A 25,985-nucleotide genomic window follows, 5' to 3' on the forward strand; every position below is an offset into this window, starting at 1 on the left:
GAAAGCATTCTGTGAGAATCAATTATCAAATGGAATTTACAATTATGCATCTTATTACAATTTGTAAGTTGTATCCAGTACATCCCTTATCAGAAACATTTATAACTTAAATGCATTCATTTCCAGAGTGCTGGCTGTGTAAGTGACACACTGCTGATTCTAGCTGACCTCTGTTTAGTTGGGTGTAAAACAAAGAATAAACCTCTCAAGATTTTGAGTACTGAATGAGTTATTGTTTCCATGTATTGTTTCCATGTACAGAGTCAACAAATGTCAGTCGCATCTCCTCACGCATCTCACCTGGAGGACCAAACCAGCGTCTGAAGCATCCCTGTGCACACGCACCTGTCTTCCCAGCCCTGGCCACAGAGAGCTGTTCGTCTAGGTTCGTCTCCATAAGAGGCAGGTGAAAACTCACCACTAGGTGGCATAAGCAAGATACCTTTGCCAGCTTTAGTTCTTCACACAATATAATTGATTCGGAACACTGTGATGAGATAAATACAATGTTTCAAGTCCACCCAGTTACGGTGAACTTCCTAGACAATTCTAGTCTGGTGATCACTGTTGGCACCCTGAGCAAAACCTTTAGCCTCTGAGCCTCTTTTTGGACAAGTGTAAAACGAGTAAGTTTCATCTTTAGCAGAACCATTTCCCTTTGGCAAACTCCCTGTCTTGTCTTTCTAGGGACATAATGTCTTGTGACCACTGCTGGCTGCTCCACACTTTCCGTAATCCTGAATGATCCAGGTATGTCCTCATAAACAGGGATCAGAAAAGCCCCCTGTCCCCCAAGCTTCCTTCCACGTCTCCCATAATCAGTACTGACAGGTAATGTGTCACCTACAAGTCACAGGTAACAGGCACTGTAAACGAGGCTCTTCTGGAAACCAGTGTTTTAAGGAGGTGATGGCGTTCGCATCCTTGAAGGAAGGGCTGCAAAGGGGTGGGGACCTCCTAGTGTTCCCCCATCACCTATGTCTTGCCCCAGGTATTCTTGGAGAGGCCACGTAGTTTTTCTTTTTTTGGAGCATAATTGACAAATGGCTCTTACCTAGAGTCTTAGGGAAGTCTGCAAGGGTTTCTCTGCCACCTATTGGTGAGAATGCTCACTTGTAAACAGTCCCTCACTTGTTAAATCACAGACTCCCATCCATTCAGATGCTTCAATTCTGTCAAGGATTCTCTCAATCATTTTAAAAGCAAAAAGACTAAACATCAACGTTTGAGAATTATAATAATAAAACCCAGCTTGATTCGTTTTCCACCTGTGTAGAACTCATAATAAAGATTTTATAACAAAGCAAGCTAGCTTAATTTCCACTGATCTGTTCTATGTTCTGATGGCCCCATTAATGATTTTGATTAACAGTTCCACACGTCTGGGATGGTTCTGGTCATTTTAATGACATCTTTTTGGAGCTATTTCAAGGTGGATCAATATTGAATATAAAACAATCAGTTTCTTGTAAAGTGCAGAAACACAATAAAATGTTACATTGTGTTCTTGAATGAAACTAACCAGCAAGGTGGATTTTTAGGATTTAACCATCGTGCAAATTCCTCGGTGTCTATGTGTTAGTCTCTGAAAAAAAAAGGTCCCATTGGCATTTCAGACTGCCCAAGGAATGAAGAGTGAATTCTTAATGGCAACTCTGAAACTAATAATGGCTCAGAATGAATGAAAAGGACCACAAAATAGTTTTTTTTTAAATCAGAGTTTATTCTGAGTTTTCATTTTTGGATAACCAAGCAGCTCTTCAAGGAGAATGCACAGAAGAGTCATTCTGGCACTTCTGGATAGTACGTAAGATTTTTTTTAATAGTCACATTCAGTCTGCTTGCTGAGCAAGATCAGCCCATAGGATTCCAGAGTTAATACGTAACCATATATACAAACAGCCAAGAAAACCATAATGGTGGCTAGTGGCCAAAGGGATGGAACAGGGAAGGGGATTGCTAAAGTGTCCTCTAGTCTATCTCAGCTAAACAGAATCCACGTCACACGTGAGAACGAGAGAGTACACAGAGTTGAAATGAGAATTCTGAGCACAAATGGGCACTTGGCAGCATGCAGTTTAAAGAAAAGGGGTATCGTTTAATAGCTTTATAAAATCCAGGCTGTTCAATGAAAGAAATCAAGAAAAACAACAACGAAAAAAAGCAAAATAAGGGACTGTCTGTTGTCACTGTAAAAAAGGCACTTGGAGTTAATGGGACCAGAATTGAAGGACTGGCAGCTGATAAAAACTTCAGTACTATTTCATTCAAAGGCTTGGATATTATGAGATGACACTCAGGAGTTCCTGAAAGCAGATACCGAAATAAACCACCGAGAAGCAGAACAGATGAAAATGAAGGAATAAAATCCTTACAACCAAATTGCATGTGTGTGTGTGTTTTAAGCAAACCGGAAATGAAACCTAACCAAAGCAAAAATCTAAGCAAAGTAAGACCAAGAAGCAGCGATGCATAGTTTCCCCTGGAGATGATGCGCACCTCGAGACACTAAGTGCCAAGCTAGTTTCTCAGTAATAACTTCACAGGAGCATTATTGTGATAGAACGGATTCAAGCAATGCAAAGAGTTTCATCTGTTCCCAGAATCTGGGGGAGAACTGAGGTTATCAGCGGAACCTAGTGACATCACATGTGATGTTTTGGTGTCCTCGGGGGTGGACACAGCAGGTTCGTGGGACGACATTGACATTCAGACACTGAGGTCAGCCATCTCCCTGGAGGTGAGGCATCCGTTAACATCACCTTTTCTTCTGAGTAAGACCTTCACTTCCTCTCTGACACTTACACAGCCAACGGTAATGCAGAAAAAACGTCCACTTCCCTTAGTGGGAGAGGTTCATCTTCCTTCACAAACAGGTAAGCGATTCTGTAAGAAAGGATTTTTGGCAACTGTATCATATTCCCCTGGGGGGTGGCTCTGTGGTCACTCATTTGATGTTGAACGCCATCAGGGGCCTCTCCTCCCGTCTCTGCCATGGGCTCTTCTTGTCTTCCCCTTGGTCATCGTCGTCCTCTTCATCTTCCTCGTCCTCCTGAGCAGATTGCCTCTGGTCAGGACTGGCCGTCGGCTCCGGGGGGACATCGGAAGTTCGTTTTGTTGTCTCCTCCTGCAGGCTGGGCAGCTGGCCGCCGCTTCTCCGGCCAGAGCTGTCCAGCAGGCACCGCAGGGCACTGTCCTCAGGGGTCCCGACCGTGGTGCCACACTCACTGCCGCTCTGGTCCATGTCGTCCAGGTACATGAGCTGCGTGTAGGTGGAGCTCTCTGCGGCCCTTGGCTCTTTCTGTGGATGCTCCTGGACCGGTGGGTGGCTCTGCGGCAGAGATAAGGGGTCTCCTCTTCCCTTCCGGGCAGATTTTGGTTCATTCATATCCACGCCAGAATCCAAACTGGCATCATTACTTCCGTTCCTCCCAGCTCTTTGGAGATCAATGTAGGAATGTCTGACATGTGCGTTGGACCTACCATCCAGGGAGACGAACCACGCCCTGGGGTGAGGGAGGGGCTTCCCACCCCCCAGTTCCAACAGTGCCTTTTCGGTCAGGAGCTGGACCTCACTGTTCATCTGAGCCAAGGCTGCGTCATTCAGGGACGCTGGGATGGAGAGGGACTCCGACATGGACGCACTCTGCGGGGCCCACTCCCGGGCGCCGGCGTCCTGCAAGTGTTGCTGTGAGATCGCCTGGCAAGACAAGGGCTGGGCTTGGGTCTGAGAGGAGGGGTGTGGGAAGATCCCTGCGTGAGGACTGGAGAGCTCAGCCTGCAGTCTTTCTATCTCGAGCTGCTGGTCAGATGGAACGACCAGGGGCTGGCCTACATAGGAATGGTCCCCTGGGAGTTTCATGTAATGAGCTGGGATGACCAAGGCAGGTAGAACTTTCCTGTAAACGCTGTCATTGACCTGGTCCACAGAACTACAGCAGATCAGCTGGCCGGGCCTCGGGAAAGAGGTAGGTCTTTCCAGGTGGTCCACTGAGCGCGACATCATACATTCAGTAGGTCTGCGATCCAGCAGCTGCTCTTTTTCTGGAGATGAAGGCGTAGGGTACTTATGTTCCTGAATGGTGAGCTTACTTCCTGTGGAAATATGGTTAACGGAGGCCTGACCGTCTCTCTCTTGCTTTTCAAATAAGGGCTGTGAGAGCATGGCATTGTAACTCCTCCTGTAGTCACTGCCGCCAGGGGACTCATAGCCTTCCCTCTCCATCGATTTCCTGGGCTTTAAGGGGAAAATCTCCACTGACTTATGGTAATCTTTTCCCAAGGTCCCGCTCGGTGTCAGGTTATCAAAGGAGATTTGGCTTTTATCCTCCTCCTTGTGGGACAGGAGTTCCTCCCGAGAGCTGAATTCCTGTGAGGTGCTGTAGGAGAGCTTCAGCATGGGCGTATGCATGTCTGCTTCCCCGCTGGAAGACATCACTTCTAAATGGACTCCGCCCATCAGCTCCTTTGAGCCTGGGACGTCCGGGCGGCCCTGACTGGTGACAGAGAGTGGCCCGGGGAATTCTGACTCCCGACGAGAAAACAGCAGGTTGATGTGTGACATGGAAGTTGACTGGTCTCTTTTGGAACTCTCCAGGGTGGCAGGGAGTTGCAGTTTTCTGGGGTGCTGGCGGGGCTTCAGGCACCTCCGTCTGTGAGCAAAGATACAAACCTGAAGGTTAGAGGTTCTCAGAATGCTGAGTTTTCAAGTCAAAATCTCATTCTCAATTCTCGCAGGAAGAAACAAGACAAAACAACTAATGGAAAACCAGAAGCCTTCTCACCCCACACCCTCAGCCTTATTTTGATTCTGAGGGTCTCAAACTGCAGCTTTCACCCTGAGAACATCCAAGTTATTCATTCAAAAGTGGGTGCCCCAGAGTCGGCAATAAACATTCTTGCAAGCCGAACAGACGAGGCATCAAAGTAAGAACAATTCTGCTTTGTTCTTGAGACTATCACCTCTTAATTACCATTTAGGAATATTCTGAACGAATCTTCGTGACGATCAAACTTTTTTAATGACTCCTTCCTAAGAAACATCATGCATGCATGCCTCTCACGTCCTGTGTTTGCAACTTACATGACATACATTTGGTTCTTACGTATTTTCTTATGAGAAAAAAAGGACCTCGACTCAGAGAAGAGACCTCAATATCAATGCTTGTGCAAGAAATTCCAAATTTAAAAAGTTAGCACCCCGACTGGTGAAACTTTACCTGCAATAGTACAAAAGGAGACACAGCAAAACCAAAAGTATGAAAGCCATTCCTCCCAAGATGGCCAAAAGAAACACCGTGTGATACGTGGTGATGTCCTGTGTGACAACGGGACCTAGAAGGTCAGAAACGGGCATTTTAGATTTGTGAAAGCCTTTACATAAAAAGAGGGATTAACTAACTGAGAGCGTGACGTTTTTCTTACTCTTCTTGGCTGGGGCGTGGAGCAGGGCCAGCAGCAAACGCATCACTGTGTGGCTGCAGCATCACCCTAACCTCCCTCAATGAAAAGGGATCCCCATACCATCACTGAGCACTGTGAGCACTCAGAGTCTACGTGTAGTGACCATGTCCCTCCTTAGCCAGGAGGAGAGCTGCATCCAGTGCCATGTTCATCATGCTGAATATGTGGCCTTTTAATACCAAAAAACTGGATGCATAATCATACAACGAGTGGGACTCGTCGACTCAGAGACCTGGCCTGAACACCTGAGGATTTTATGATCCCGTGGGAGAAAAAAAAAATCATCAGATTTTATCCTCACTTTCTCTGGGCAATGATTACTATGTAGAGAGCCCTTGGCCGAAATAAATAGGTTGAAACATAGGAAATAAATTCCCTATGACTTAAAAAAAAGTCTGCAGCTCCTTACAGGGGCATCGAGAGTTTCTAAAATGTCTCCCATTTACAAAAAATAAAATCTTCCTCTTTAGCACCTCTTCAAAATGGCAAGTCTGAACTGGCCGCAGACGTCTTCAGAGCTTACAGACAAGCTTATCAGAGGCAAACACGTTTTCTTCTTAATTTACATTGGGAAGAATCCCAAGAGGCAGTTTAATTTACTGTTTATGTTCAATAGTCGTAAGAACCTATCTTAACGTCCCTGACAATGGATTGACATCGAAAACAAAAATCCCCCCAAAGTACAATATTTGGGCACAGAAGTATTGGCATCCAGGTATCCTGGCAGGGCACCAAAAGATGAGAAGGGAGGAGTGTGGTTACACATTCCGTCGGAGTAGCGTGGTTATGATCACCATAAACACCCATTGATTGATTAATGTTTGATATTCTAAGGGATACAGTTCTTCAAAAATCTTTAGAAGGAGCTATATCTCTTAAAAGCTACATGAATCCAGGGGGACTTGTTGATTTTTGAAAATAGTGACATCACTTAAGTTCAAAAGATAACAGCATTCTCTCCTAACTATAAATCACTTCAGTAGGAGTGAGTGGGAGTTAATATTTACAAAAGATGGAAAAGTTACTGACAACTATACACGGCCTTAATTGTTCAGAGAAACTTTCTTTTTTTTTTATGTAGAGACCACCCCACAGACATAGGTAATGCCCTGGCAGGAGTCACCAAGAAATCTGGGGTACCCATAAAAATCATTTACAAATAACTGAAGCTTGGTCCTTTTAAGCACTTAAAATGTTATTATTTAACTTCTGCCAGTGGAAATCTTGATAAAATTCATAGCCATATTTCACTTGCTTCTTAGCCAGAGAATGAAAGAGAAAGCTCTAATTATGTTCTCCTTGGTTTCAGGCTCATGAAAGCAGTGTCTTGTTTTGTGATTTGTTTTAATAAAGGTGACAGGTGTGAGGATACCAACAGATGTGTTTCTACATTAAAAGCCACCAGGGGCTGTAATCTGTATGCTTTTTAGAGCTTTTGGCCTCTTCCTTCCCTGCTCTCAGGAAGCTTGGTCAACCTACATGGAGTCATTCTTTTTCCCTTCATTACAAAAGCATCTATTAATCTGTCTCATGATGGGAAAACTGAGAGCCACGATTGTTTGAAATAGATCGAAAATAAAAGTTAACTCTAACGTGTGGGCTTTGTGGCCTCTACGTTGGTGCTTAAGGAGTATCTTTTCTTTCTTTCCTTACTCAGAGTCATATTCCAGGCATTCCAGATTTGGAGATGGGGCATTTCTGAACCCGGTGCACACCTACATGGCTACGAGACCATTCTTGTAAAGGGAAACATATTTCTAAAACCCAGAAGTGAAGTGACATATTCTCAGGATGGGAGCCTAAAGTACATGGAACAGATTTTTCAACCCTCATCTTGGATTGACTTCCATCAAATTAGTCACGTTGGGAGTCTAAGTGTTCATTCCAGTGAAAAATCCATCGCTAAAATATTCTGGACTCCCGTTTTGGAACAGCTTTCATGGGTAACTGACAAGAGACAACTTTTAATCCTAGCACATTTTGGCCTAGCTCAATTACTTACTCTATTCACCACATGTGGAGGCGGGTGACTTTTAGATGCGTTGAAGAAAAATCAAAGGGACCCTCTGAGTATAAAGAATGGCCACCCACGAACAGTTTCACTAATGAAGACTGTCCAAGGGAGGTAGGTCCGAAAGGCATTTTGAAGTAATAGAAGCCACCACTGGAAAGACTTCTTCTAAGGTGACTATTTTGAAAAAAAAAAAAAAAATTCTGGAACACTCAGAGGGATAAATCAGGGCGGCTAGGTTAGAAAAAATAAACTTTTAGTCACACTTTGAACAATACAAATTAATTCACATATCCTAAGTGGAGATGAATATTCTTTTAGACATAAAGTAACAGGCTTGCTTTTAAGTCTTTCAGAAATGCTCATTCCAGGTTTTTGCCCCAAGAAGCCTCCAATGAATGGTGACTTTTTGCTAGCTCCTCTGGTGAGTGCCTTTCGCTACACGTTCTCTTCCACCAGGCCACAGCTGTTTCAGGAATTAGGGAGGAGGTTGAAACCACCTCTGTGGGCTTCAGATTAATAATTCCCCATGGCAGCTGTCTGAGCAAGACAGAGACTGGAGAAAAGACTCTTTCCTATGCATTCTTCTTATCCCAGATGGGAAAGTTCCAACCAGAACTTCCCCACCCCCACAAAATACCTTTGTCTCATCGTTTGATTTTCACATTTCCAACTGGTTGGAGGAAGATGTGACTCCCTGCTGAAGTCACTCTCAGAATCCTACTTAGCCTGAAACCGCAAGAGTCACTCTCCATCACTGCAGGTGTTGGGGATGCTGTTACCTGGACTGGGAGGAGACATGGCTGCCACCCAGTACCCCAGCTGTGGGGCAATGTACGTCCACGTCAGCTGGCTGTCTTCCTGGTGCACAAGGCCGAGACCACTCTTCAACCACGTTCCTGTGGGATGCAGGAAAAGAACTTTAGCCAGAGGCACGCAAAACTCCTAGTTAAGGTTTGTACAAGTCACCTTAAGTGTCACGTGTAAAACCCTTGAGAGCCCAAAGGGTCCAACCGTCGTGGAGGGACTGCATTTCACTTTCTGCAGAAATTCTTTTCACCTCCTTTCAGTAAAGAGTTGGACTTTCATTTCTCTTTGTCTTCCTGACTAAATTACTTTCAGCCTCTCTATCACGCAGCCCTGCTTCCAAACACAGATCATTTTAGCAGAAGCATTTGGAGGTTACGACTTCTGCCATCTTGGCAGATCTCTTCCAGAAGCCTTTGGAGTTTTGAAGCAGAATAAAGGTAGCATGAAAAGGGTTGGTGGGAGGGGAAAGAAGAGGGGAAACTCCAGCGCTATTTATATTCTTCATCCTCAAGCAAATAAACGGATTTCCTATCCGAAGTCACAGACTGGTGACATCAGAGTTACTTCAGGAAGCTTTAAAAAATACATAGACATCTTGGTCCCACCTTGCAAGCTTGGCTTAGTTGAGTATTTTAAAAGCTTCCAGTTGGTTCTGATGCTGGGAGACACCGAGTAAGCCCAGGGCGGTGCTGTCTTTCAGTTACTCCTTTAACTAGTATTTCACATGAATGAGCACCTACTACAAGCTAGCTAATCACAGTGATGTCTCTTATATATATTACCTACAGTTCTCACAACGGTCCTACAGAGTAGGACTTATTTCCCCCTTTTGGACCGGAGACTGGTGAGACACGGAACTCTTCTGAGGCCCCCCGGGGTAGAGAGCAGAGCAGGGGACACTAGGTCTGTCTGTCTCTCTGTCTGTCCTCAAGGCCAGTGCTGCTTCTTCCGCTCTGCCCTGCTGCCTCTCCCACAAAGCTTGCCAGGGTTTGGTAACTTTTTCACTTTGTACGGTTCCCAGGAGCAGACCCCATTGCCCAAGACTCTGGCTATCACCTGTCTCACCTGTAGAGGCCCGTGCTTTGAGGTGGGGGTGCAAAAGAGAGTGCTGGCTGGGCCCCCCACGGCCTGTGCGCACCCCGCCGACTCAGTAGCCTGGAGTCACAGGTACCTTACACCAGGCTCCAGCTCTCCTCTGGGCCCACAGTGCTCCGCACCCACAGGCTCACCCCCTGAAATGGCTGTGTGTGGAACCCTGACCCCTCTAGGCCTAAAGGCTCCAGCTGTGCACCAAATATGCCACCTTCCAGTCTCCAAATCCTTGCCTTTCCCAGGTACACACATCACTGAGATGCCAAGAGTGGATTTCTTCCCCTCCTGAGGAAATAAACAATACTTTGCGCTGCTTCTAGGGCCTCTCCGTTGCCATAGCAACATTCAAATACAGCGGATGGAAAGGTGCCCCAGCCCCGCCCTCCCGTCCCTCCTCCCAGCCCCCCCACGCCCCCGCCCTTCGCTGACAGCAGCTGAACCAAGAAGGAGGATGGGGGAGACCAGGCAGGTGCCTGGCATTGTCTGACCTCCCCACGCAACGGGCTGGATCATGGCGCCAGGGCATTTCAATTCAAGTTTGACGAGACTATAAGATGGAAGTTTCAAAGATGAGCACGAGGACAAGGATGCTCAATTCAGCTTCACTGGCTGAAGAGCATCCACCCAGAGATGGTTCAGTCCCTCCAAGCACCACTCTCCACCGGGCTGCTGAGGAAAGGGAAACGGAGGGCGTTTGACAAGTGCAGCTAGATGGGTTCTGTGTTGGGTCAGAAAGTTTTCCTGAAGGCAGAGAGCAGACTGTTTGTTTGCCACCACTTCCGGTTTTCCCCTGGGGGTCCCGTGCTATTTAGCTCAGGACTTCCACACCCCACCGCCCTGCCCCCACACGGTCTCCCGCAGGAGCAGCCCGGCCAGGCTCTCCTATCAGCCAGGAAGTGGCCTGCATTCTTTTGGTTTGCAGTTTCCCCCAGATTAGATTCTTGAGTCACTGCTCTTCAAGGGGAACGGATACTAGGTTAGGCTTACGAGACCCAGAGGAAAAGAGCTGGAGCCTCAAAGAGTCCTGATTCCTGCTCAGTCAAGGGCAAAGCTCCCTACCTGGATGGGCCACATTGCCTTGGCTTTCTACAACACAGCCAAAACGGGCTTTTAAAACACTTCCCAGTTATACTGGGAGGGCAAATCTAGTGGGCAGATACACAAACACACACACATACATAAACACACACACACACACACACACACACACGCACCCAGCTGACAGGACCCCAAGTCCAGCCTGAGGGCCCATGTGACGCTGGTGGGAGCTGGGAAGATGGAACACAAGCTGCTTTGGGAGCGTAGGGAGGAGAGTGCCACCTGGGGCGGGCAGGGAAGGCTGGGGGTGAGTCGGTCTCTGAGGAACAGTCAAGCTGTCACCTGGGGGTGGAAGGCGGGAGGGAGCAGCGAGAAAGGAATCAGAACAGCATGTACAAACACAAGATGCCCAGGGATGGAAGGGGAGGGCTGGGCAGGGCTCTCAATGCCATCAGCAGTGGGAGGCCACCAGGACTTGTAACTGGAGGCGCAGAGGAGGTGAGGTCAGAGCTTTCTGACCGCCTGCCCTTCCAGGTGTGGTGCCACCCACCCCTCATCCTGCTCTTCTCAGGTCGGTTCTCAAAACAGACACTTTTACCTGAGCCTGCGACTTTGGCCCCCAACGGTTGTTCCAACCTCACGTGGTTCTCCTCTCTTCCAAAAACCTACCCATCTTTCAAGATTCAAGACACATCCTGTGTCTATCCTGAGTCCCTCCAGCATGTGTCTCAGGGGTCCCAAGGCACAGGTTACTACCTCATCCATTTTCCAGAAACCTACGCTGTTTAAGTTGCTAACCTCTTGTCCAATGTCTGATGTCCTCGGCCAGTGTGGGCCTGTGTCCTGTGCTCCTTTTGTCTTCTTCTCGGCATCTAGAAATATCCTTGGCGTGGGAACGAGGTAGTACCCGAGTGTGAAAGCCAGACGTGCAACCCCCCTCCCCCAGTAATATCAGATGACCTTCTGTGCAGGGCTGGGTGTGGTTGGCAGGAAAGATCTCCTTACGGAAGTGCAGCTGAGATTGGGATTCTGCCCTTTCAGACTAGAGGGAACTAAGCCAGCTGGGAAAGAGGCATTTATTTTGGCCTAAGTTTTCCACAAAATGTGCATGTATTCAGTGAATCAAGGGTGACACTGTCTTAGGATTCAACAATCATGCTGTTATTGGCAAAAGCCTTGTCCAAGCTTTCTGTGTTCTGCGCGAGGAAATTCACTACAGGGAACACAAGAATTAATGAATTGTGTACTAGAAACATATGCTTCTCATTACTGAAATCCTGATGGTGTGGGAAGAGGATGTTTTCCCACCTGAGCTGCACACACGAGAGATTCTTGTCTTCATGGCCAGGGAGCCAGTGCCGGGAATCTTCACTGGTGATGGGACAGAAGGACATACAGACCTCTGTAGAGTCTCTTCTGCTGAGTAACGTCATATGACTGCTGGACCCATGGCCAGGGTGCAAAGATCAGGTCCTCCCTCATCCCCGTGGGGGCCTCGGCACTGCTCAGACAGATCGGGGAGGATGCAGGTTGCTACTGCTCTGTGGAAAATTCCAAGTGGGAGGCCTCCTGCTTTTTCTCCTTTTGTCTGCCCACCTGCCTCCTGGGTGGGGCCAGCCTCTGGGTACTCCTGAGTCAGTACAACTGCCCTGAGGGCTGTTCAGGTGAAACTTGTCTCCTCTGTGGTCCAGACATGAGGGCAGGCCCTAAGGTATCGCAGCACGACAGGGCTTCCTGATGGCGGTCTCAGGTGTCTTTTGACGAACAGGCAGTCCAGGCAGCTGCTGGGACACGCAGAGTCTCCAGGCTGATCCGCTGGTGAAGGTGCGTGGGCAGGAGGACCCCATGCTTTCTCGTGAAGCACAGCTGTGACTGCCCCGGCTGCCCGGGGAGGGTAGCCGGCTGTTAAGTGGGTGAGGCAGGAGCAGGCAGGCTGGGGACCACGAGCATCTCTGTGCTCTGTCTCTTACCCCTGGCATATCTATTCCTGGGACTGCACGCGTGTGAGGGTTGCAGAGACACGCCCGGCATCACCGGGGAACGAAACTCCACGTCACTGAAACTTCTAGATCAGCAGTTTTCATATAGTTTTTAAAGCATTTTAACACTCTTTACTGGAATCTTTATATTAAGAAAATTAAGAAATTATTATAGAAAACAGATAAAAGACAGGCTTCTCTGCAAACAGGTCACAAGAACCCTCCCACCCCAACCCTGCAACCCCCGGGACATCACCTGAACACAGTTTGGAAGTTATTCTTCCACGTAACTTGTTTCCCAAAGTTTGAAAAGGCAGTTTTACATAATTCTAAAAAGTATCATTTACTTCTGCCTTATAATGTTGAGTATAGTTTTGATTTTTCACGATCATTCAGGGTCAGGATTATGATTAACTGATGTTGGTCCTAAATTCCTGATGCTCTTAGGTCTCTACTGAGGAACGAAGTTGTTTGCTCTTATGCTAAATACTCCCACCCACAGCCGCCTTCTCCTTCCTTCCCCGATTCCTTCCACACTTCCTCCCTCCCCTCTCTCCCTCACCCTTCCTACACGCTGTCATTAGCATTTCTGTTATCAGCTTTGCTCCTTCACCATCAACAGCCCCCAACTCCCCACTAGGGGCATCTACTACTGGGAACCAGATAACCCACTGTGTGAAGACTGCATCTAGAATAAAGTCCGCAGGCTGCAGTGTGAGGGATAAAAGCAGACGTGGAACAGAGATCCTCTGAGTCCAAGCTCAGTGTCTTGTTTCTTCAGTACACACCCTGAGATCAGTTTTTGTCTGAATTTTCATTCTCTAAGAGTGAAACCTTGCACATTGGAAAGATTTAGAGATCCTTTCAAGGATAAATGCTTTGTTAAAAAAACTATCCTCATCTTTTGAGACAGTGTTAGTTATGTATTTAGCTGTCAAGATCTGCTGGGGGTATAAAGCACCATGAGTTCTTAACTTGGAAGCTGCATTTAATCGCAATGATGATTGCACACAGTAACTGACAGGCTGAAAGCTATGCCTTATGCTCACCTGTGAGATCTGATGGGGTCTCACAGCAATCACCAAGGCTGCTGCTTTTTTGCTTGGTTACCAGGCAAGAATGAAACCAGCTTTTATTTGCAAAATATAAAGAAAAGTGAGTTCAAAACAATAAGGTCTTACTATATAGCACAGGGAACTATAATCAATATCTTGTAATGGCCTATTATGAAAAAGAATATGAAAAGGTATATATATATATATATATATATATAAATCACTATGCCATACACCAGAAACTAACACAACATTGTAAATCGACTATACTTCAGTTAAAAAGAAAAAGTGATTTCAAACTGTAAACAAATGGCTATTAAAGGGGAAAAGAACTCTAAAATATGAAAAAAGCAGAAACATAATGTCTAACTTGAAAACGACCTCCGGGGTTCAGCTTTACCCTGCTTTTCCTGCCTGGCCCACTTATTCTGCCTCGAAGCCTTGCCAGTTCATCTCAGCATTTAGTAACAAGCAGAAAAGTCTGTTATGATGAGCACTGTTGATTTTGAGAAGGAAACTAGAAGTGAAAACCTGCATTCTAACAGATGACGAGTTGAAGCTGGCATCTGGCACCTTAGCCAATATACAGAGAAACAAGTCATTGCTCTTACACTGGGACTCGTGACCATGTCACACCCCAGGACACTGGGCAGATCCAAGTCCAGCACAATCAAGGGCCAACTGACCACATCGATGACTTGCCTGGATGAAGATAAGCCCGCCTGGGAATTCTAGCTCTGCCCCTTTCTAGCTGTGTGACCCCAGGACACGCGAGGGTGGCCCCAGCTGAGGAACGGAAGGTCCTTGGTGGTCTCACAGAGCCCAGGGCGCAGTCCTGGAGCTGGTGGCTTCACACTTCCTTTGTCACGTGAACAATAAACGGCCTCATCACTTAAGCACTTGTAGTTGGGGATTCTACTTTGTGCCACTAATATATTCTGACTGATGTATTTTTCCCGAAAGAGACAGGAGTGAGTTCCACTAGGTCTACGAACTGGGACTCGAAGAAACTCCACAGCCCCTCAGAAAACTCATCTCAGAAAAAGTTCTGTGGGTTAAAAGGTGAATATCACACTGAGAAACAGAGCCATTTCTATTCCAACAACTTAGTTGTTCACTGAGAAATATTTGGGAACATTGGTGTTGAGAGGTGAGCCACATGCATGCACGACACAGGCACAAACTTGGACAGTAGGAACCTCTGGTGGTCCTGCCTTTCAGCTGTTGGTTATGGCCAGTGACCCTCTTGCTTGGGTGGTGGTGACTCCTGCTGAATGATCAGGATGGTGTGGGCATTAGCTCATCGCAGGGCTGTCTCCTTAAGAGGCATGTATCTCTCAGATCCATAGCTATTGTTTACTATTATTGCTGCTACTTATAATCACAGGGCCCCCCCGAGATTCCCAAATACACTGGATTTCTCTAGAAACTGGCACTGACTTATTTTCCAGGACTACCATCTGCATTATCTTAAACTATAACTTCTACTGCCTTTTTCTACCAGCTGTACGGGTAGAAGTGTTAAGCTCTGAGTCTATTTTATTGCATGCTGCAACAGAACTTCAGCGGGACAAGATCACCTGTGAAAGTCAGAACAGGAAAGTCCACCAGCCCTTATGTCCCGTCCATCAGCACGGCAGAAACAGCAGCAATGCGTATTTTTATGATATTGTGGAGTAGTCTCCCCCCCACCCCCAAATTAAAAGCTATGCCTTTCAATAGCTGTGTTCCCGTTTTTGGAATTACTGTTTGTGAACTCTGCGAGGTGGATACATTCCGTGTTAATCACACAGCCGAGTGTTTCACCTGGTGCTCTATTATCTGATGGCTCCTGTTGAAAGCAATGGAATTGACGAGTGAAAGTTACGTACAGATGGTTGGATTCCTGCAGCTTTGGGCAAGTATATCTCAGGACCAGTTCAAATAGAAATAAAATTAAGGGCAACTCACTATCACCGATGACCTTCTGTTCAAAGCATAAAATCACAGCTATATTGAATTATTAGAAATTAAAACAAGAAATGAATCAGTGTTCAAATACAACATGTTCCCTGGGTATTTTTAGGGTTAGTTTTGAGAAATGGATTCTTAAAAATAAATTTAATCCAAGCCACTGATTTTTCCCCCTTTAAGCTTTAGCTGAGCTATCACAAGACTCACTGAGACAAATTTTAGGAGAGAGCAGTAATGGGAAAACCATAGGATTCTGGCAGAGTTATAGAAAGCTCATGCCTTAAATAGGTAGCCAGAGGTATTAGGATGCATAACAGCCTTAATAAAACTTAATGAGAGAATTTTGAGTTTACAACAGGTATATATCAATTTCCAGAAAGCAGTATCAGAGTGCAGGGTAATTAAGCCCATTTGGAGAGAAATTCTGTTCATTACCCACTAAATCCAATATCCATCTTGCAATTACATGTCAGAAGGGATTGGGTAGGGAAGGCAGATGAGGATTATGGGGAGCACAGCCACTAATCCCCAGCATTAAAAAAACTTGCTCAGAATGAAGGGTGGCATAAAAGACAAGTTGATGAACATCTGGACGGAGGTGGTAAGATGCTCTTAACCACTGCTTGTAAAAAGAGCTCATTACAGCGGAGATCTTGTTAACATGAAGATTCTGATTCAGTGGGTCTGGAGCACAGCATGAGATTCTGCATTTCCAACAAGCTCCCAGGCCGTGGACCACTTTTGAGTAGCAAAGCTCTAAATTATTTTCACAGTTGTGGGCATGACGATCCTTTGAGAAAACCCCGGTACCATTTCCCACAGTGTTGCCGGGGTGCATCTACTGGGTGGCCAGCGCTTGAAGCAATTTCAGGAATATTTCCCTCAGGAATATTATTTCAGAAATAATCCAGTCACTTGCCAGACTACTGACCAGTAGTTGACAGCCATTTAAAGGAGGCAGTGCCTCTCCGTGAACTGGCTGCTGCAGGTCTGGCTAAATTGGTTCCAATCTTCAGACTTTGCATTTACCTTTTTTTTTTTTTCTGCCTAGAATGTTCTGCCTGCAAGACATTCCCATGTTAGGCTCCTTGGTGTCTCTGGATCTCAGCTCAGATGTCATTCCTCCAAAGGTTCTGAGCAGCCAGTCACCATCTCTGACATCACCCCACTTAACCGTCTTAAAGCACTTACGCCAGTGAAGTAAACTGATGGTCTGTCTCCTCCATTTAGAACAAAAACCTCATGATTACAGGGACCTTCCCTGACTTGTTTTGTCATTGCTTTATCCCAAGAGCCTTGAACAGAGTGAAACCTGGCGCAAAGAAGATGTTCACTGTCTATTTGCTGAAATGAGTAAAGTGTTCAGTTTTTAAAAAGGGAAGCCAAGAACAGAATTCCACAGGAGATCTTTCAATTTTTAAATGTTGGCAGTAAATTAAAACATAACAAACAAATAAATACCCCCGAATCAACTGTATGGGCCAAACAAAACACATCTGGGAATGGACTATGGTTCTGCACCCCCAGATCCAGTCCATTATTCTATTAAAGCCACATTAAATCTTGGCATAGAAGCAGGAATGCACAAAATCTGATACCCTCGAACAGGAAGGGGATTTAAGTCTGAAGGAAATCGCTTTTTGCATCTCCCCTGCTCCATTCCTAGGATACTGGGCATATGTATCAAATACTTCCCTGTGCTAAATTTTGGCTTCTTTCTGATTAATAAAGAACATAGCCCCCTACTTCCAGGGTTTCTTTGAGAATAGTAATGAAAAGTGTTGGTCTATGGTCATACCTGTTTTGCTAATGAATAAGCCCAGCTGAGAATGAGTAGACAAAAACATCTTTTCACGAACGATCCTGTTTTTCTTCCCCTTTGATCTAGGTGAACTTCCCACATGTGAAATGGCCAGGCTACCACGTACAACTCCTCTATGGGTCGTAATGCAGAGCCAGCAAGCACGCTTCTGCAGAAATCTTTAACAAAACACATCCTGCGTGGGCTGGGTTTGTTCGATGTGCGTGTTCTGTGTATGCATGTGCGTGCGCATGCATGCAAATCATTTTTAAGGGGTGATTCAAGAGAAGGGGCAGCAAGAACCAAGACATTAAGAACTTAATACACGCCTGGCAATGCACTAGGTGTTTTATGTACATTATCTCTCTCAAGTCAAATTAAAAGGCAACATTTATTCTGAACTTTGAGTCATTTGGAAACAGGGAGACAGCAATGACATTCAGAATGTGGGATAACTTGCAGAACAAGAGTACTGACCAATCAGACTGGATGTTCTGGCAAACCAGCTACAAAGCTTCCTTGGATGAGACTGGGTATTAAATTTAAGGACACGAAGACTTCATGGTACCCGTCCTTCTCCCTTACATTATGCTTTACCCCCAAAGCACAAACTAAATATGGGCTGAATAAGAGCAAAGGTGATTATAACAATGGCCAACATTTATAGAGCACTTTGGCCAGTACCAGGCACTGTTGTAAGGGCTCTCCATTCACAGCCACTCTATGAGGCAGAGGTGACAGCTATTATTATTCCCATTTTATAGGTGAGAAAACAGGCCCAGAGAGGTTAAAGGACTGGCTCAAGATCAACAGGAACCAGTGTCCATGTCCAAGCTGTCTCAGTTGCTGGGCTACAGGCCGCTTGTGTTCTATCCACTGCTGCCAAATGCTGTAAAATGTGCAATATTCAAATCTATCAAAAATAATTCTACCTTTTAATTACCCATTTCAGTGGAGATAATTGAAAACAGAGGCATTTTAAAAAATACTCGGTTTTAAAATAAATTATGGCAGCTTTGCCTTCGTGATTATTTTTCACCCAGGCTGATATTAGACCGATCATCTGAGATGCTGTGCTTAAGACCCAGGCCAAGCGGCAGCAAAGCCAGAAAGCTCTGAGGATTCCAGGTGATGGGGGAAGCCAGCTGGGGGATGCACACTTGCCACAGATAATCTACAAAGTAGATATTCCATAAGTGGTAATGAAGGGCTGACTGTAACATGAGACACTTACTTTCAGGCGGAACATATTGATGTATACACTCTAAGGCCACAAAATGAGCAAAAGTCATTTGTAAAGCTTGCCAAAAATTGTTTCTGTTCAACTCAAGCGTGAGAAGTTCTCATTCTGTATAAAATGACCCTTTAGGAAAATTAAGTCTCTCCGAATAGGGTTTGAAAACAAAAGTGGCCCTGAACCACAACTATAAGATTGCTAGTATGATGGTCTTCTTTTCTGAAAATTTTCATTTTTTTTTCTTTGGTTGTTGCAGGAATTGCGGGGAGTGGGGGGCGGCAGGGGTTCTGCAAACACAAAAGGCTTAACAATTTTTAGGAATGGATTAGTATTACAAGAGTGTTTTTTGAGTTGCTAGGCAACGTCAGAAAGCAAATGTCCATGTTCTGAGATCACTCAGCATTCGGTCTCCCCATGTTTTCTGTGGCCTGACTCCATTCCACTTGGGCAGCAGGAGTGGAACATCACAACTGTGATGCTGATGGTCCATGGTGACCAAAAGATACCAATCTGTGTCTCAAAAACGGACCACAGTTTGTTGGCCACCTGGCAGCAGAGATCTGTGGCCAGACAAAGTTTTCGCTGGACTGGTGTTTGTCCAAATTAAGTCCTGCACCTTCAGAGTTCTCTGTGTTGCACTGCTTCAGTCAGCTTTCTTTGCAGGTAAATTACCTTTTCTTCCCCCTTCTATATATTGAAGAGAAGCCCGATTCACTTTTATGGGCAATTTTAACATCTGGAAATGCAGAGACTCTTTCCTTGAGAATTATTTCTTTGTTTCTAAGAAATTGCCTTCATCCTGGCAAAATCCATTTCAGATCAATTTTCTTTCCTTCTTTTTAATGGAGGTACTGGGGGTGGAACCCAGGACCTCATGCATGCTAAGCATGTGCTCTACCACTGAGCTATAACCTCCCCGCTCAGATCATCTTTCTTAAAGACAGATTGACATTATGCTTAGATAGGTAAGTCTGCTTGCTTCTTTGATTCCCTCAACTACTGAGTCTGTTCTTTTTGGAAAAAAAAAAAAGATAATGTGTATTGTTCTAAAATTAATATCACACCTGTAAATACACACTTAATTGTTAGAAACATGAACGCCCTTCTTTCGTCCTAACTTTTGCCCACCCAGTGCCATGGAGACCCCTCTTGTAATTCAATCACTACACCTCTGCATGGCAATATACCATCTTCTATGTAAAACATGTGGCTCATGATCTACAGAGAAAAGGACACCCCAGTAATACTATTTTCATCTTCTTAAAGTTACAGACATAATTTGGTGCTTCAAGAACTCCCATCCCTTTCTTCCCTGGAAAAACCATGAGATGGAATTAAATCTTACATCTGTATTTTAAATCAAGTTCCACCTTCAAGAGCAGGCTGGCCATGACTCACCTAAAAGGACTAGTTCAAATGAATACAGCATCAGCAGTAATGTTCCCCATCTGATGCAGAGACAAATCCACCGCAGGGCAATTAGGAGTGAGTATTCCTGAATGCCTGACACACGTGAACCATGCAGCATAGGAAGCTGGTTTAGCATACACCATTTCTATAGCAACGCACACGCACTCTGCAGGCTGTGTTTTGGGAAGGCAGTTAAAACTGGATTCTACAATGGAGCTTCCTTGGAATCTGCTTTTCCTTTCCTCCATCTCATTAGAAGGAGGGTATCCAAACCAAGCATCCTAAGTTGTTGTGAAAAAGCAGAAACTTACCCCATAGAAGAGCTTAAGTTGTGATTTCTCTGCCACTCAATGTCAGTGGGTCACTCTCAGTGCAAACCACTGACCTGGTTTGCTTATTCACACGCGGCCGTTCCCCAAGGCACTGAGTCAGATTGCAGTCTGACAGCCCAAAGTGCGGGACAGCCATCTGCTGTCCCATTTATAGTCTAAGGAGAGGGGATGTCTGTAAGAGTGAGCTGACGTCTCATCTCTTACTGTCCAGAAAGCCTCAGCTAAGATGCATTCACCGTGACCAACAAAACTGCATCTGCCAGACCAGGGAAGGAAAGCTGCTTCCTTCAGAGGTCAGGCTGGACCCTGGATACAGCTGACAAGGTCAGCCCAGCGCCTCAGACATGCCTTGATGCCAAGGACACGGGCACGGGCGTCACACTGCTTTTCCAAAGACAGAGCACCATCAGAGGTCTCAAGTTAGGGAAATTTGCTAATGCTCCAGAGGAAAAGACTAATCCTCACCAAACAGAGCCCTCGCCACACACTTTAACACGACAGCTTTTTGCACAGCATGTAAATGTGGCACCATTTTTGATTCTAATATGTACAAGTCAGGCTTTTTAAAAAAATCATTTTTGGGGAGAGAGTATAGCTCAGTGGTAGATCGCTGTGCTTAGCATGCACAGGGTCCTGGGTTCAATCCCCGGTATCTCCATTTAAAAAAATAAATAAATAAACCTAATTACCCCCAATAATACTAAAAAAAATTTAAAAATAGCAAATACCGGTTGGGAACCATAGCCTCTGTCGTAACTCCTCAACTCTGCGGGGGGCAGGAAAAGCACTCACAGACCACACACGAACAAAGGGCATGGCTGAGTCCCAGTGTCTTAGTGCATTTGGGCTGCTCTAACAAAATCAACTGGGTGGCTTATGAACAACAGAAATTCACTTCTTACAGTCTGGAAGATGGCAAGTCCAAGACCAAGGTGCCAGCTGCTTCTGTGTCTGGAGAGAGCCCTCTTTCTGGTTCACAGATGGCACCTTCTTGCCGCGTCCTCACATGGGGAAGGGGCGAGGGGGCGCTCTGGGACCTCTTTCCTAAGGGCACTAATTCCAATCTTGAGCACTCCATCCTCATGGCCGAGTCACCTCCAAAGGCCTCACCTCCAAATACTATTTATTTGGCGGTTAGGATTTCAACATACACATTTTGTGGGTGGGATACAAAAATTCAGTCCACAACACACAATAAAACTATTCGGGGGGCTTACATTTCATAAAATTTTCATGCATGATGAGATAGTCTTCCTCTTTTGATTCTGTCTTCAAACATTTAAAAATGTAAAATCCATTCTTAACTTTCAGGCCATAGTTTGCTGACCCTTAATTAGATGGAAAATTCTTAATGGATTCACACATTGCTATTTCTGGCTGTTAAACATTTTGAAATTGTAATGACTTTGATTTATCTCAAAAGCAGATAATTTAAGGTATTAAACTGGTTTGAAGTGATTATCCTATCTGAATTAATTATAAAGAGCAGACAGTAAATAGTGTTACATGCTTAAGATGTGTTCCTATTTTTTCCTGATCTTATAATACACTCTTAGAACTTTTCATTTTACTGCAATAATTTAATTTCTACTTAAATAAGGACATTTTTGATCACATATAATAATAAGTATAAAAACCCCTTATGAAATATGTAGGTTTCTATTGAGTTTAGTAAGTTAAAGAACATATGGTTTCTTTGAAATGTCCATCCAATCTTAAAGTTTTCAGAAAACATATTTTAATTCATTTGATCATTTTTGAGTGACTATTCAAACACTGGCTTTTCTCTGCACACATACAATCTGTTAGAACTAGGAATTAGGCAGTTACGTTTTTCACTGTAGATGATAAATTAAAAAAGAATGCCTAAATGAAAATAGATCAGCTACACAATGGAGACAAAAGGTTCAATGCCGTGGGGATAATTTGCAGAGAGGAAGGGGAGAATTAGATAACCTACATTTTAGAGACTTCATAACCATGCACATTCCTTTGTTTTCACTGATTTCCATCGTTTACTAATTTCCTTTTGCTCCTGTAATAAATTACCACAAACTGCGGGACTTAAAACAACACAGATTTATTCTCTTACTGCTCTAGAGGTCAGAAGTCCAAAAGCAGTCTCACTGGGCTACAGTCGAAGTATCAGCAGGGCTGGTCTTTCTGGAGACTCTGAGGAAGAATCCATCTCTGTGCCTTTTTTCCAGCTGTTCGTGGCTGCCTCTGCTCCTTGGCTTGTGGTCTCTTCCTCCATTTTCAAGGTGCATCACTCCAACTTCCGCTCCCATCATTATGTTGTCATCTCCTCTGATTCCTCCTGAATCCCTCCTATATGGACTGTTGTGATGACAGTGGGCCCATGTGGATAATCCAGGAGAATTTCCCCATCCCAAGATACTGAACTGAATCACATTTGCAAAGTCCCTTTACCATAAGGTAATATTCATAAGGTCCCAGGATTAGGATGTGGAGATATTTGGGTTGGGGGGAAATCATTCAGCCTGCCATATAGATCCGAAATTATTTTAAAAATAAACTTTTGTTGCTTGTGAGCTGTATACAAAATAAACTGATGAGAGCAAAGATGCTGCTTCTACAGACCTGTGACAACTGCAATGACAACTGCACGACTCCCAAGCAAAAGCATGACTGTATTAGGAACACAGCCTTTTATACCGCTTTTCATCCATATTCAGATCTGTTCATTCAGAAATGAAGAGGCAGGAAGGAGCAGGTGAATCATCACAGTAGGGATGGAAGCTCTAAGATGGAGAAAAATCCAATATAGCTGTTCTCTCCCCAGACGAGCACTGAAAGCATCATACTTGTATAGATATATAGATACATGTTTACTATAAGTATATAGACATGTAAAAGTAAGTTCTAGGTATAGAGTAATCTTAAGTGCAAATGTTACACTGTAATATCTTAAACTGCCCTGAACCTTAAAACATCTAAATGCTTCTCATCTGATCCAATCATCCAGCAAAAATTTTAGTTGGGAACCTAGCACGTGCCAGGAACTGTCCTTGATCATGAGGATTCAAAGATAAGGAAGACTTGGGGAAGACACAGATAATAACAGAAGCTGCAAGGCTGTGTCCTCACATATGTCTAGTACCACCGCTAAATGTACAATGAGCTTAGGAGCGGCCAAATTACTGTTCAGGGCATGGAGAAAGGGATTTCAAAGGAGAGCTCCTACTCACAAGTGTGACGAGCTATGAGAGACCTAGGCTCCTCCAGGGAAGGGCAAATGGCTTGGTGTGGAAGCGATGGAAGGTGTGCAGGAGACGATGGTTGGAAGTGAGCCAGAGATCCGGGTAAGGGCTGGCTCTGAAGAGATCTGTGTGCCATGTGAACGAGTGTGGACAATGAGAGGTTCTGAGATGTCCTCTGTGGGAAAAGGGTCTGTGGTTTTGAAAGACAACCCAAGGAGCAGCACAGAAGACCTGGTGGAGGGAAGGCGAGGTAGAAGATAGTCAGACGCTGCTGGAATTGGCCAGAAAAGAGGGAAGAGTCTGAACCAGAGGTGACACAGAGGAGGAGAGGAGAGGAGGGGCTGGAGAAATACTGACTTGACATCCACAGGACCTTGCAAGGGACTAGACGTGGCTGTGGGTAGGGCAGGAAGGAGAAGCAGAAGAATAAACGCGGGATAACTCCTGGGTTTCTACTTTGGTGGTCTGGTACCCTTAGCCAAGAGAGGGAACATGGAGATGGACATGTATAGGGGCTGAAATAAGGGGAGCCAACAGGTCTGTTTCAGCATGTGAACCTGAGTTTCCCACAGGACATGCGCGGACAGATGTCTAATAGACAGAAACACAGATAAGAGATCAGATTTGGGTGCACAGGTAGCTATGGAGATGTGGAAAGCCAGGAGGTGCCCCAGCGACTACATATAAAGTAAGTGAGGATCTGGGCTTAGGGCAGAGCCCAGGGTACTGCAGGAGAGGAGGACCCAGGGGACACTGAGTCACTGAGCCAAGGGAAGAAGGTCTTCATTTCGAAAGAGTGGAAACCATCTCACGCTGGACAGACGTCCAAGAGGATGAGGAGGTCGCTTGATTCTATGAACATGCAGCTGCTGCTGAACTTAGTAACTGTGGTTTTTGGAGAGTGGATGTGGACTGCAGGACTGCAGTGGGTCAAGAAATGGAAACAGCACATAAAAATCCTTCAAGAAATCTGAGCTAAGAGGAATTTGGGAAAGTGGTTTAGATGTTATAGTTTGAGAAACACTTTCACAGAATGGGGAGACCTCTGCTCACTTAATAAACTTTTAGGATGTACTAGGTACCAGGCACTGAACTCAGCTTCTTACAGATCTCACCAAATTTATTCCTTGGGGTGGTTAATTTGGTGTGTCCACTTAGCTAGGTCACGACACTCAGCTATTTGACCAAACATGCCTGGATGTTGCTGCAAAGGTATTTGTAAGATGAGACAAACATTTAAATCAGTAGACTGAGTAAAGCAAATTATTCTTCAAATATGGGTGGGCCTCACCTAATCAACTGAAGGTCTTAAGATAAAGACTGACCCTCCCCAGCTTAGGAAGAGGAAATTCTGCCAGCAGATGCCCCTTTGGATTCAAACTGCAACATCTTCTCTGGGTCTCCAGTCTGCTGGCCCACCCTGCAGATTTTGAACTTGCCAGCCTCTACGATTTCATGAGCCAATTCCTTAAAACAGAACTCTCTCTCTTACACAAACAGATGCACACATAACACACCCACCCACACAGCCACATCCTATCCATTCTGTTTCTCTGGAGAACTGCGACTAATAAATACACTCTTCATTTCACCTTTAGGTACTATTGTTATCCCTATCTACAGTTGGCCCAGAGAGGTTAAGTAGACTGGCCAAGGCCACACAGCTAGTGGGCAGCAGAGCTAGAATTCCAATCCATTGTGCCTCAGAGTCCCTGCTCTGAACCACATGCTCTGCTTCACAGCACTGCCTTGGCATGCTGGGGGACGACCTGGGCAGACAACAGTGACAGGGAGATTACACGAGGGAGGAGAATTGACAGACGCATGTCTTGCACAAGTGAGGAAACAGGTGCAGGTGATCTGTCCAAGGTGGGACTTAGAGTTTTCCAAGTGGCAGACTCAGTGCAAGCTTTCCCCTCTCCTTCGTACTTTCTGTCCCTGCTTTGTTGTCCACATCCTTTCCTCCCTTCAGAATTCCTATCTTTCTCAGGGGTTCTCTCAGGCACACCCCCTCAAGTCACTTCCTCTTGGGATCCCAGGGCTCCTTACATCCTGACCAGGACCACATGCCTCAAAAAATCACCAAGTCGTGAAGAATGGACACCAATGATAATGTGCCCATGTGACTTAGTGTATCACATTTCCTTCTAACGACGTCAAGTTTGGTGCATCTGATAAAGTCAATGACTTCTACACAAAGAATTATGCAGTCTGTTAGCAACTGTTTGGAAAGTAAAACACAACAATCCTCTCCTCCCCAACTCCAGAAAGCCCAACAAGCATTTATTTCCAAATATAAATTCCTAAAACTAGAATTTGATTACCGAAGGAATTAGGTGTCTTTGATTTGATACCAAAAATCTGCCCATTATTTTTAGGATGGTCTATCAGTTTAAAATTCTGTACTGGGTTATTTGAAAACTGGCATTTTCAAGGGGAGTATAGGAACCAATGTGCTGTCAAAATCCTAAGCACAAGCATGTTCTCTCATGTTCTTATTATGACTGTCAACCGGAAAACTTCCTGGAGGAAAATTTGGAAATATGTATCAAAAGCTTTAGAATTCTGTATATCTTAAAGTCA

The 25,985-nt window shown here is 45.1% G+C and overlaps 1 protein-coding gene across 2 annotated transcripts in view; it reads right to left on the minus strand.

Annotated features, from left to right (window-relative positions):
- Positions 1-1,717: 1,717 nt before the first annotated feature.
- The window catches only part of FAM171A1 (family with sequence similarity 171 member A1), a 123,657-nt gene continuing 99,389 nt past the window's right edge, over positions 1,718-25,985 (minus strand). For both annotated transcript variants that reach the window (XM_064479553.1, XM_064479554.1), the window contains 3 exons: positions 8,257-8,373; positions 5,220-5,334; positions 1,718-4,652 (listed from right to left, as the gene is read on the minus strand). In XM_064479553.1, coding sequence (XP_064335623.1) covers positions 2,948-4,652; positions 5,220-5,334; positions 8,257-8,373 — 1,937 coding nt within the window. In that variant the 3' untranslated portion in view covers positions 1,718-2,947. The remainder of the gene's footprint in view (positions 4,653-5,219; positions 5,335-8,256; positions 8,374-25,985) is intronic.

The sequence above is a fragment of the Camelus dromedarius genome, chromosome 26 (genome assembly GCF_036321535.1).
Source record: "Camelus dromedarius isolate mCamDro1 chromosome 26, mCamDro1.pat, whole genome shotgun sequence".
Lineage (NCBI taxonomy): Eukaryota > Metazoa > Chordata > Mammalia > Artiodactyla > Camelidae > Camelus > Camelus dromedarius.